The following is a 14,216-nucleotide window of genomic DNA, read 5'->3' as shown; positions in this document are numbered from 1 at the left end:
ATAGTATTTGACGTTTTGTTGCTAAGTTGGGGTCACAAGTTCACTGGACTAGGCTGATGGAGTCCGACTCTGGGTCATATCTGTAACCCAGAACCTTTTCCCATGGACAACTGTGAGTTGTCAAAGTCTCATTCTTCCTCATCAATTCCTGTAGCTTTGGGCAATTGGTGTTACATGATCGAAGATCAAATCCTCCTTTCTTCAATCTTTCCTTTATTTCATGATATAGTTTTCTCAACACACCTTCCGAATTATTTGTACTGACCAGATTGTCAACATAAAAGTTTGAATTCAACAGTTTGGTGCAATCATCAACTGGAAATCTCGATGCATGATACTTCAATATACAGTTCAATATAAAAGGGCTTGCGTTAAAGCCGAAGATGATGGTCGTATAACGGTAACATACCAGACGATCATCCCGTTTTAGAAAGAAGCAAAACTTATTTCTATCAGATTGCTTTGATAATCTAATCATCAGAAATGCCTTCCTGATGTCGCCCAATAATGTATATCTATTAGTCCGAAAGAGTAGAGTTAGATTTAACATGTTTCCGGTTAAATTTACCCCTGGGTATGCAGCCTCGTTTAAGGATACTCCTCCCTTGACCTTCAATGAACAGTTGAAGACTGGTCGCATTTTAGTAGTTGCTATGCTCTCGGATTTAAAGACTAGTCGATGAGGGATCCAAACATGTTTATGGAACTGTTTAGGTGAACAATGAAAGGGTTCTATTATGCCCTCTGCCTCTTGTTCGGCAAAAACCTCTAAATATTCCTCATAGAGGCCCTTCATTTCCAGAGTGTGTACCACCCTATCTAACACCTTGAGGGCTACTTGATGATTAGAGCGCACCTGAGCTAATTTATCAGTGTGCCACGGTAACTGCACCCAGTACCGTCCCTCCTTAAACTCTATATTTCTCATAAACTCCTCTACCTTCTGGGCATCATAGTCGGACAAGGTATCATTTTCTGATAGCCCCAAAGACTCCACACTGTAAATCCACTCCAGACCTCTTTCTACAGTACTGTCCTCAAAAGTTTCTTTATAGGGGTCCGAATAAGAAGAACACACGTCAAGAACACTATTAACAATGGAGGTCGGACACTTAACAGTTCTCATGACTTCTCTATAAACTGGAGTCTTGTGTTGGATCGTTTTAATTTGATGAGGAAACATGAAATTCCTGGGATCCCCAAAAGGTATCACTCCTCGTTGGGAAAGCCAAGCTTTCCCATTCATATATTTTATCATTTGTAGGGGTTCCATAAATTGTAACAGGTCTACCCCTATTAACCCTTCCAAAGTTATATTGGCATTTCTTCCTAAATCTGTATCCAGGGTGTAATCCAATTTCGTAAGGTTCTCGACCACAATCGGCAAATGCTCCACTGTATGAATGATGTCTAATTCCTTGTCAATAAGGATAGGTAGCTGCCGCTTTACCCCTGGCGTCAACTCCACTGTTGTGGTAAGTCGCTGAAAATTGCAGGTTTTCCTTCCTAGAAACGTCACAATCTCAAGGTTTACCTCTGAGACAGATCTTGGGTCACAAGCCAGATCCTGCAAAATTCTTCCACTAAAGTACGAATTTTGACTGCCCGTGTCTATCAAACATCGCAGCTTCACAGCTTTGTCCCCTCTTTGTAGTACGATGGTAGTAATCGGCAAAATACACTGCTGCTCACCCAAACTGGTATTGATACATTCATTTGTTGATGTATATGGCATAGGGCACATGATTGTGGTATGGTCCTGGGCTGAACATCGCTCACAATTGCCCTTAGGGCTTCTTTTACAGGGACACGAATCACTGAAATGATTGTTACTTGTGCACCTATAACATAGTCCGAGTTCTCGACAACGACGCCATCTTTGAGGAAATGTATGGTATTCTTCACAAACTTGAGTGGAATGACCATCCCTCAAACAAAGGTTGCAGGTGGTATGCCTCTCCTGGATATGGAAGTTCTCCAATGTTGGTGTTGTTGTCTCCGATTTTCTGTCTGGATGAATGTATCTACGAGAGCTACCATAATCCAAATCTCTCTGGTTTGCTTCAGGGAGTGTAGCGTTCCAGGATTTTAAGATCCTGATGCCCGTATCTAAAATAGAAGTTAAAGATGGATGCGGTGCCCCTACAGACCTCATAATTCTTCCTTAAGACGGTTGGGCAGTCTTTGGAACAGTATATGAGCCGCTAATGCCCCTCCGCCTGAATTTCTTTCCATAAATCCATATCCCAACATAGAGTCCAATTCCAACAACTCGTATTTAACCTGAGACAAATAGTTTTTAAGGTATTCAATATCATACCTGCCTCGGGTGGACAGTTTGAATAGGCTAGAGAATATCTCCTCTCTAATGCCCTCTTCATCCCAATAATTATCCTTAAGAATTTTTATTGCGGCATCATAATTATTGGATGTCTCCTCAAGATGATGTATTAGCCGAAACGGACGTCCCGTAACACAAGTCTTGAGGTAGGTTAATTTTTCTCTCCTTGATTTTAATCCCGAAGTGCAATAGTCAAATCTAGTGAGAAAATCTCTCAATGCAAATTTGTTCTCAAAGTCCAGGCCATCAAAACTAGGGCATTTGACCTTAGGCCTAAACATAGAGGTGTCAACTTGAGCTGGCTGCATTACATTTGGGAGCATGAAGGGAGGAGAATCATCCTTGTGAACCTCTGCAGTTAAGTTTTGTAAATCTCTTTTCACCTCCTCTTTGAATTTGATAAGGTCATAAGCATGCGGTGCCACCCTATCTCTAGGAAGGAATTTAACCAAGTTTTCCTGAACTTGGTCTACTTTAGAAAGCCACTCGTTTATGTTGTCTGTGGTGTTCTTCAAGGCACATGCATCCACTGCGACTCTTTTCTTTAATTTTTCTAATGTGTATCCGATAATGTTTTTATATCTTTCCTCCGTATCCAAAAGGGCCTTAAGAAGGTGATCCGTTTTTTCTTGCATTCCTAAGGAATCCTCAAGGGAAGACATTTGTTCCGCGGCCATAATAATAAAAAAATAACAGAAGAAAAACAGGGGAAAAAAAATGCACAAGGTCTGCAGATCACTGTTGCAACGTGTGGAAAATTTCTCCACTGAAAGGTAGAGGTTAACAAGGATTTTGCAACAATGGTTTGTTGCGACCTGTGACTAGGTAAAAATTGTAGAACCTTGTCGGTCTGGTAATAAGGGTAACGATTCAATTTCATTCAACTCCAATCCCAAACTGAAATCACAACCAAAATTCAGTTCACTCCATCCCTCTTATAATCCAGTTAGCCAATCAAATAAGTTAAATGTAACATCTACCAATATAAAAAGAGGCATCGCCCACACAAAAGGTTTTTGCTGCCACTCTTTCTGAGAGTTGCAGGTAAGTGCTTCAAGTTTTCTCAACAGTACAGTTATTTTGTTGTAGCGTTGTTTTTATTTAATCGGCAACGCTCGGTTTTATCCGGCTGTTGACGTCGTGCGCCGGACAAATCCGAGCGCTTGCTTAGTTACGTCTGGTTCACTAAATGCACAAGTACCTAAAATATTATATTGTTTAATATTCGAAAAACTACGTATTTGCGGAAAATTTAAATGCGATATTCGTTTTCAGAATAGTCAAAAACTCATAGAAGTCGACATTTCAAAGGAAAATGTTTAGGTGGAAACCAAGTAAAAAAAAATATCATTTAAAATTATAAAACGTTCGGTACTTATGTATTTTTGTTACCGTGCTGAAATAATATTTTAAAAGCCATTCTTAACATGGGAATAGGAGGGTGTTTTGTAACAATTATGTGCTTCCACCTAATAATTTATTTTAAAAAGGTGCTTACTGTTTAAGATATCGTGAAACGTTCGGTATTCCGGCATAAAGCTCGAGACAATAGTCTCTAACCCCCTTTCACAACAAAAGGAACTAATTTCCCTATACACCGCTTTTGTGTTAAGTTAAAATTTGACTTTTTTGGCCTTTTTTTATCTAAAAAATGTGGTTTTGTCTTTGAATTTGGCCTTTTTTGCTGAAAGATTTGGCTTCAAATATTTATTGTAGCCTACAATATACAGGATTTTTTATTTATTAATTTTTGTGATTCGAGGAATAAACCAATAAAATCTATTTTGTTTTTTTATTATTGTTGATTTTTTTTTATTATTGTCGATTTTTTTTTATTATTATTGTTGATTTTTTTTTTAATTATTATTTGATCTGAAAACCCGCACAAATTATTAGTACTGCCGCTAATTAATCGAAAAATCGTACGCGTTCTGCTGCAGTGCTGCACTTATGGAGAAAATTGTTGATGATGTTATACCTGCAGCAGCTGACCTGTGTTTTTTGGAGTATTCTCAGTATTCATATTAAGCAATGTAATTCTTTGTTATCGGTGGTGGTGGTGGCCATTTCTATACATGCAAGCAAGCGCATTTAAATTTGTCACAAAAAAGTAGTTTTTGGGATATTAATCAGTGTAGTTTATTATTAAAAATAAATATTAATATTTAAAATAAAATAAAATGTGTTTATTATTAAAAATAAATATTAATATTTAAAATAATAAAATGTGTTTATTATTAAAAATCGAATCATCACAAAAATTAGCTGTTCCCATAGTAACCAAAAGCGGTGTTTAGGGAAATTAGTTCCTTTTGTTGTGAAAGGGGGTTAGAGACTATTGTCTCGAGCTTTATGCCGGAATACCAAACGTTCTGTTTAAAAGTAAATAGTTTAAAATTAAAAAATGTTTATAAGTAAAAGATGAGAGAAAAAATGTGTATAAGTAAAAGATGAGAGAAAAAAAGATATTGTGAAAAAAAGATATTGTGAAAAAAAGATATTGTGAAAAAAAGATCGTGAAACGTTTTAAAATAAATAAAAAGTTTATATATTATTGCCATGGTAACGTACCGTACCGGTGATTAGGGAAATTAGTTCCTTTTATGTGATAAAAGGTTCGAGATTATTTTTCCACCTTAAACTACAGACCTGCCTCGTTATCAATTTAAATTTGGTACTGGTGCAGTACTGCAGTGGTGCAGAGAGTGATCCGGACGTAAATAATAACGTTATTATTTAAAAAGCCATTCTTAACATGGGGAGGGGAGGGTGTTTTGTAACTATTCTATACTTCAACCTTACAATTGAATAAAAAAAACATAGCATAAAACTTTAATTAAACTTGGAAATACGATTTAAAAAATAGCGCGGATCGGATCACTCTCTGCACTAGCACCTTAAATTTTAACCACATGTTGATATAGAAAAGAAAATGAAACTAGCCGGTATCAGTAACATTCTTCCCGTTTGGACGTGTAAGGGTTAGGGCTATTTTGCAACTTAAAATACACATCTGTCCTTTAATCTTTCAAATATCAAAAAGTAGTCGGAAACTTACAAAAAAATTATGATAAACCGGCTTTCAAAACTATGTCCCCCTATTTTTTTTTTTTCGCCATTTTTGCCCGTACTTAGCAAAAATCAGTTCGATTCATTCTGTAGAAACATCAAATAATAATTTCCACGTTTTGGTACTTATGCAGAGAATTTACCGTGCTATTTTTTCTATTGTCAAGGTAAATTTAAGTTGTACGGCATCTTTTGTTCATTAAATTGTTAGGTGAAAGTACTGGATAGTTATTAGTTGCAAAAGACCCCCCCACTCCCATGTTAACAATGGGTTTCTAAATAATAACTTTATTATTTTAGCACGGTAAGTTCTTTGCATAAGTACAGATTTGTTTAAATTTAATGTTTTAAGTGAAACTTTTATTCTCATTCGTTTGGGGAAAGAATTATTTAACTTCAATCTCGATGGCGTTGCATGAATACAACTTTCGCAGAAAAACAGAACATGAAAACCAAAACAGAACACGAAAATTCTTCAACGGGTCGTCATTCAAAATATGTTATATTTATACAATCACCTTTATACGATCACTTTCATCATTTTGGGTATTTTCCATCGAGGAAGAATAATTTTTTTCAGAAACAAATAAAAACAACGTTAAACGGAAACATTAAGACGAGAAAAGTGCCTGTAACGTGGCCATAATGGTTGAATCACGTGACTATATCACGTGGTGACAATTTCTTTTTCCTTGCTTTTTCTTTCTTTGCTTTTCTTCGTTGTTTTTTTTTCTTCTTCTTCTTCTTCTTCTTCTTTCTCCTCCTCCTCCTCGCTTCGTTTTATTTGGTTTTTGCTCACTTCTTTCTTTTATCTTTTTCCTCGCTTTTCTTTCTATCATCCTTTCTTCATTGCTTCGTGTTACTGTTCTTTCTTTTGTTTACGCTTTTCCTTTCTTTCTTTTTTCCACGCTTATTCTTTCCCTTTTCTTCGTTGTTTAGTTTTCTTTCTTCGTTTACCATATTGTTTTCTTTATTTCTTTCTTTCTCGTTCATTTTTCCTTTCTTTACTCTTTGCTTTGTTTTCTTTTTCTTCTTCACTTTTCTTTTTCTCTCTCTATCTTTCTCTCTCTCGCCTTCTATTTTCTCTCTTTTCTTCTTCTTCTTCTTCTTCTTCTTCTTCTTCTTCTTCTTCTTCTTCTTCTTCTTCCATTGCGCGAACCAATGATGTGAAAGCCATGCACACGGATGAGGACGGGGTATCTTTTCTTCTTCTTCTTCTTCCCATAAATTGCTGGTTTGGTTTCTGAAGAAACAATGAAAGTTTCTAATCCAAAATACACAAAATGATTGAAGTTGCATTTTTTCTTCAAATTTATGAATTTGGCATATAAACAAAACTTATCGGCTCCTTCAGAACGTTTCTTTTTTACTAATAATTCTATACAAACCCCCTCCTCCAAAGTTTCCCTAAACTTTTTTTTCGCTCATCAATTCCATCTAATTCCCTAAATTAATTGTTAAGTGGAACTTCAACCAAGAAATTTCAACTGACAAATGAAAATTTTTCAATAAAAACGAAAATGACAACATCGATATCATGCGCGTTCTGAGATGAGCAAATTGGAAACAAACTTTTTTCCAAAATTTTCCTTCCCAACTGAAAAACAAAGAAAGAAACAAACAAACAAACAAACAAACAAACAAACAAAAACATGTGTTTTCTGTGTTTACCAAAATTCTATTTCTGATTTTTGAGTCTCGAAAAGAAAATGGGAAATATGTCAAATGCAGATGTCAATTTCACGGAGGTAAGAACTAAAATTTTATTTTTGCGATAGTTTTATGAAATCTTTTTTTTTTGTTTTCATGATACAAAAAAAAAATATTTATTTTAATTTGTTTAAAACATTTTTCTGTCATATTGTCATAATGTGTGTGTCAAGCAAAAGTTTAACCTCTGATAAATTTGTATTTTCCTATTTTTCTAACATTGACAAAACTGTTCAACTCATCTTCAATATAAAAAAAATAATAGCAATCCTGTTTTTCTTCACCTTTTCAATTATCAATAATAAAAAAAAAGACTTTAAAAAGGGCACATTGAATTGTTTTAAATACTGATTTTAAGTACCTTCCCATGTGCAAAAATGTAATTTCATTTTTATGTTTTTTTTTTTTTGTTTTTTTTTTCATCATTATCGTTTGTCTGTGAATTTTTGACGCTTATACAAATTTACCCCTTATGGCTCTTAATATGTGTCGGCAAAAGTAGGTAACGAATTTGGAGGAATTTTTGACACCCCTAACAGAAAACTGCGAACAAAATATAAAAAAACTCGTAATTTCTCTTTTTAAAGTGGGTTGTTTATTTTCTGTATGGAATATACTTCCAAAATATTATTTAATAGTTTATTTTGAAAATAAACTATTAAAGTTCTTTAAAAAAATAATAGAAATATTATTATTTATTTTTTAAAAAGCAGTATTTACAAAATGTTTACAAAATGCCGGCGTGCCTTCATGCAGCCATTTTTTACGTTATAAAATCAATTGAATTTTACGAGTTAAATATTTTTCAATTTTTAAACTTTAAAAATCTACCAAAATTTTTCTATTGGTTTACGATATTTTCAGGGTCAATGTGAAATTTTATACTCTTTCCAATAAACCAAATATAATATTTTAGAGAAACGTTTTTTTTTTCAAATTAACACCCCCCCCCCATTTTGAAATATCTATTAAAATTTTAATAATTAATTCATGTGCCAAAGTTTTTTATATCACAAATTGAAGATAAAAGATCAATAAAGAAAATATTCTAATTTAAAACAAACAACAAAAAAGGAATAGTTTTTTTTTGGAAATTTACCTGTAAAGTCTAAAGTGTAAAACCTTTTTTTTTTAACCACGTTGATTTTTTTTTTTTTAATGAAAGCTCATGTTATGCTTACATTGTCAAATAAATACCAGACGTTGACGGCAAATTTTTCTATTTCATTGAATGTTTTCTTTTTTTAGATATTTAAAAAAAATTAGTCGATAAAGAAGTATTAAAATATATCAATCAAAAACTCGTGTATTTCATTAAAAGAATTAAAAAAAGAAAAAAAGAAAATCGATGAAGCGGATATTTTGTTCTAGGGGAAAAACTTATAAGTGAATGTGCGTTTCCTTTTTAAATACAGAGGATGAAAAATACTAATTTTGGTTAACACACGCAATAAAAAAGAGACATTATTTATGTCCATTGGACGAATCCGTATTTCATAAATTTCATTTTAGCAGCAGCTCTTTAAAGCTTTGTGCAAAACACGTTGCGAAAATGCGATTTTCTAGGATTCTCGCTTTAAAATATCCTTTTATTTAAAAAAAGACATGGAATTTAAAATATAAATATGGATAAATTCTTAACAATGAAGAACGGAACTACTCATTTAATAGTATTTTTTTAGGTAAGTGATTTTTTGGCATTTATATATATACATATATTTATAAGCAAGTCAAAATATGTTGATTTTCTTTATATTTTTTTTTTTTAAAGAAAATCGCTTCAAAAAACAAATATTGCATAATTTACTTTTAAAAATGTTGGTCCTTTCTCCTTTAATTGAAAAAAAAACAGGGTTTGAATTACATTTTTCAAGTAGTTATAAGCTTCGAAAAATAGTAAGTTGAATTATTAAAGTTCTGATCATCATTTCTAAAGGCCACTTTCTGATACACCTAGGTAACGAGTTGTAACAGCCGGAGGTGGCACTTTTTAGGCCCGCTTCTAACCGACAGTGTCCGCCACAAATTACAAAGATTTGTCTCACGTGATTCAAATTAACCAATTGCAAACATTTAAAATGAAAAGAATCGTCTTCCTCTCGTAATACGTTCCCTCTGAAAATTGGTCGACTATTTTTTTTTTTTTTTTCAATTTTTTATTTTTTTACTTTTCAAAGTAGAATTGTCATTAAAGTGTTTTTATATTATATTTAATTTTTTCTCTCGTCGGTTAGTGAAGAAGAAATCCTTCTAGAATGCGACAATCTTTATTTTTGTTCCAATCCGGAGCGCTCCATTTTGAAGAGATGGATTTTCATATAATTGTAACAAACCTCGTTTTTTTTTTGTTTTTTTTTTTTAGATGAGAGGAAGTACTATAAGTAAAACGTTAACTGGAGACGCTCATTTTTTTATGATCGGCGCACTAACATAATGCGCCTATATTTTCAATATTTTCCATCAAACCAGGAAAACTCTGAATAAATTATCAACAATTAATAAAATACTTTTTTTTTTCTTCTTTGATCTATCTTCTTTGTGTGTTTTTTCTGTGTATGAGGGCGCGTGAGTCTGTCTGTTTCTCCGCGCCTCCACATTAATTACACATCATCATCATCATCATCATCATCATCTATATATTGGTATCCATATATTAATACGCTAATTCGTTTCGACCATTATTCATAACATCCCTTAAAATAAAAAAATTAATATTCTAAATCGCACCAACAATTATTATACTGAATTCCCTTAGTATGAAAATGGAATATTCTAAAATCAATTGTTTCAAATGGACAGTTATCGTCAGCTAGTGTCTGGTGGGTGCAGATCACAATACTAATAAGTTAGTTATCGCCAGACAGTATCTGGTGGGTGAAGGTCATAATACTAAGAAGTTATTCATCGCCAGCCAGTGTATGGAGGATGCAGGTTACACTACTAATAAATTATTTATCACCAGCTAGTGGCTGGTGAGTACAGATCACAATACTAATACGTTATTTGTCTTCAGCGAGTTTATGGTAGGTGCATGTCACAATACTCATAAGTTATTAATCGCCAGAGAGTATCTGGTGGGTGCAGATCAAAATACTAAGTTAGTTATCGTAAGCCAGTGTCTGGTCGGTACAAATCACAATACAAAATTACTTTTTGCCAGTCAGTGTCTGGTCGGTGCAGATTACAATACAGAGTTATTCATTGCCAGCCAATATATGGTGGGTGCAGATCACAAGAATAATAAGTTAATTATAGCCGAAGTAGAGCATGCTATACTCTTTATTTGTTTTTACATAAGCAGTAATATGTCGCTACACAGTCATGAATATGTTTCAGTCAGCTAGCTAGTAACTGAGAACTCTTCAGGCGATACAGCTTATACAAAAGCAAACTTTGTGTATGTATATATGTATGCGCATGTATATGTATATATGTGCGCATATATAAGTATTTATGCATATGGCATAATTACATTGCCTCACCTTTGTATATTTTTCCACACTTACATCGAATCACATACACTTAGTTCTTAGACACATTTTTTTTTTTTTCCATAGAGACCTTGATTTGTATAAGATGCTTTTGGAGAGGTCAGTCACTACTGAATATTGTCTTAATGTCATATGGATCACATATACTTTTTATTTTTTTCCGATAAGCCCTTCATATATGAATGCAAGCTGGGGTAAGTTTTTAGGTGGTTTCCTTGGTGTTTGGTCGAGTTTTCTTGAAATTAATGTCATGCTTTCTAGATAATTTCTTCAGTGGAGAGTTTTTCTGAAACTGTTCATCATTTTTATATGTATTGCTGTTACTACATATTATCTTAACTCAGTGTTGTTGACAAAGGATGATTCCTATTTTACTTTATATGGATGTCGAGAATTGAAATTTAGATTTTGTTGAATGAAATTTGACTTTAGATTTTTTTGCATAGTGATTTGTATTGATGAAAGGATAGGGTTCATATGGTTCAGTAATGTTTGAGCATCTTCCTGGTGAGGCCAGAGTATGAATGTGCCATCCACGTATTGTAGCCACATTGTTGTAGTGTTGATTCTAATGTTATCTCCTTAATACTATACATTGGTCAGTACTGGGACCAATGGTGATCCTATGACTAGACCTTCTTCCTGATGGTATCAGATTTTATCACAAATGTGGTTTCTACACAGGAAGTCAACATCTTCATTATATTATCATTTGGGATGCAAGTGTGTCCCTCCAGTGAAGTATTTTACTTTCATGAACAGACTAACTACATCTAAACTCATCATCTGGTTGAAATGAATGGGAGCATTGTTGTTGTTGGTGTTCCCCCCCCCCCCAACCATTGGACATACAATGAAGATTTGCATATGATTGGGGTGATTATATCTACTTTATATCAATGCTTTTTAAGGTAATTTTTAGTTGTTTCTTTCTTTTTAGTTAATTTTTAGTTGTTTCTTATTTTTTTTCAAAGTTAATTTTTAGTTGTTTTTTTAGTTGTTTCTTATTTTATGTTTTATTTCATTACTTAACTGCACTTGATTTATGTGCTTGCTCCAGAGAGTTTCGTAACATGCTTGAGAACAAAATTTTTCTACAAAATTTTGGACCAATCTTTCAATTGTCAGGAGTTGCATATCTCAATCCTTATTTGGTCATGCTCTTGATATTTTATCAATGAAATCTTCTTTATTTGATTCACGTGTTTGGAGTTTGGTAGCCCATAAATATGTCTAAACCATGTTAATCTCTTTTTTTGATAGATCTGTTAATATTAAGATTCTTTCAGATATTTGCATTTCTTCATCTCACCAAGGATAGTTCTTAACAATTTCTTTTCAAAGACATTGAATCTGCAGAACCCCCCACTCCACCCCTTTACCAACAACAGAGAAATGAGGTCAGAATCATTCACTATATACTTGACTTGAATGCTTGATACTGATAGTGTCTATGTCGGACAATCAGAAACAATCTAAGAGCTGGATTCCTGTTCCTAAAGCATATGAACAACTATATTCATGTTTTCCGCACAGAGAATCAGTGATAGGGCTTGTCAAACAAAACATAATCACTCAGAACACTATCAAAATTCTTGTCATGTAAACAAATACCACATTAGCATATGGATACTGCCATCATCCGCACGTGGACATAATTTCTAAAAATTTGCACTAAATATAACAACACTCTGTCAGTCATGGATTTACTTACTCCCAAATAATGTAAATCTGACAAAACTCATTCAAGACTCAAATGTGGATGATAGTTGGATGAGCCGCTTAACTCCCTCATCCTGAGTCCTTGGGGATACTGTATTAATTCATGCATGCCTTGAGCACAAATAGCTTAGCAGCACCAGACCAGAGCAAATACAGCACTTTGTATTATCAGGTATTCACTCATTATAGCACACCAGTCTTAACGTTGCTTAACTTTGGTGATTTAATAGGAACCAGTGTGTCAAGATGATTATACCGTATATGCAATCTGATGTAAAAACCTTTTCCTCATTCAGAATTATGGATTCATAATAAGCTTTTCCTTCCCAACCCGTCAACACACACAAACATTTAACTTTATTTTGCTTGTTGAATAAGACGTGAAATAATGTTGATAAAATATAATAAAATATACTTTATCATTAAATTCATTTTTCATCAAATGTCTTATTTCTAAAAGCTTCTTCTCGTACTTTATCAGTTATAGTCTATGTTTCACGTATATATATATAGTCCATGTTTCACGTATATATATATAGCAATGTTTCACATATATATATAGTCCATGTTTCACATATATATATATAGTCCATGTTTCACATATATATATATAGTCCATGTTTCACTTATATATATAGTAATGTTTCACATATATATATAGTCCATGTTTCACGTATATATATATAGTCCATGTTTCACTTATATATATAGTCCATGTTTCACTTATATATATAGTCCATGTTTCACTTATATATATAGTCCATGTTTCACATATATATATAGTAATGTTTCACATATATATATAGTCCATGTTTCACTTATATATATAGTCCATGTTTCACTTATATATATAGTCCATGTTTCACATATATATATAGTAATGTTTCACTTATATATATAGTCCATGTTTCACTTATATATATAGTCCATGTTTCACTTATATATATAGTCCATGTTTCACATATATATATAGTCCATGTTTCACTTATATATATAGTCCATGTTTCACTTATATATATAGTCCATGTTTCACTTATATATATAGTCCATGTTTCACTTATATATATAGTCCATGTTTCACATATATATATAGTAATGTTTCACTTATATATATAGTCCATGTTTCACTTATATATATAGTCCATGTTTCACTTATATATATAGTAATGTTTCACTTATATATATAGTCCATGTTTCACGTATATATATAGTCCATGTTTCACTTATATATATAGTCCATGTTTCACTTATATATATAGTCCATGTTTCACATATATATATAGTCCATGTTTCACTTATATATATAGTCCATGTTTCACTTATATATATAGTCCATGTTTCACATATATATATAGTAATGTTTCACTTATATATATAGTCCATGTTTCACTTATATATATAGTCCATGTTTCACTTATATATATAGTAATGTTTCACATATATATATAGTCCATGTTTCACGTATATATATAGTCCATGTTTCACTTATATATATAGTCCATGTTTCACTTATATATATAGTAATGTTTCACATATATATATAGTCCATGTTTCACGTATATATATAGTCCATGTTTCACTTATATATATAGTCCATGTTTCACTTATATATATAGTCCATGTTTCACATATATATATAGTAATGTTTCACTTATATATATAGTCCATGTTTCACTTATATATATAGTCCATGTTTCACTTATATATATAGTAATGTTTCACATATATATATAGTCCATGTTTCACGTATATATATAGTCCATGTTTCACTTATATATATAGTCCATGTTTCACTTATATATATAGTACATGTTTCACTTATATATATAGCAATGTTCCACGTATATATATAGTCCATGTTTCGCTTATATATATAGCAATGT

The 14,216-nt window shown here is 32.6% G+C and overlaps 3 protein-coding genes across 7 annotated transcripts in view; 1 reads left to right on the top strand and 2 right to left on the bottom strand.

Annotated features, from left to right (window-relative positions):
- Window positions 1-6,065, bottom strand: part of LOC145292026 (molybdopterin synthase catalytic subunit-like) — a 43,164-nt gene extending 37,099 nt beyond the window's left edge. For all 3 annotated transcript variants that reach the window (XM_080138042.1, XM_080138041.1, XM_080138043.1), the window contains exon 1: window positions 5,929-6,065. The gene's annotated coding sequence lies outside the window, so the exon portion shown is untranslated. The remainder of the gene's footprint in view (window positions 1-5,928) is intronic.
- LOC145292258 (uncharacterized) lies at window positions 41-2,155 on the bottom strand. Its single transcript, XM_080138578.1, has one exon. The coding sequence runs from the start codon at window positions 2,153-2,155 to the stop codon at window positions 41-43; it is 2,115 nt and encodes a 704-aa protein (XP_079994704.1).
- A 102-nt stretch (window positions 6,066-6,167) lies between the features above and the next one.
- The window catches only part of LOC145292024 (glucagon-like peptide 1 receptor), a 310,307-nt gene continuing 302,258 nt past the window's right edge, over window positions 6,168-14,216 (top strand). For all 3 annotated transcript variants that reach the window (XM_080138037.1, XM_080138036.1, XM_080138034.1), the window contains exon 1: window positions 6,168-7,158. In XM_080138037.1, the coding sequence (XP_079994163.1) occupies window positions 7,120-7,158 (39 nt within the window). In that variant the 5' untranslated portion in view covers window positions 6,168-7,119. The remainder of the gene's footprint in view (window positions 7,159-14,216) is intronic.

This window comes from Euprymna scolopes, chromosome 13 (assembly GCF_053919585.1).
Source record: "Euprymna scolopes isolate OS-2025 chromosome 13, ASM5391958v1, whole genome shotgun sequence".
Lineage (NCBI taxonomy): Eukaryota > Metazoa > Mollusca > Cephalopoda > Sepiida > Sepiolidae > Euprymna > Euprymna scolopes.
The sequence above is the reverse complement of the archived record's forward strand: the minus strand, read 5'-3'. Positions and strand labels throughout refer to the sequence as shown.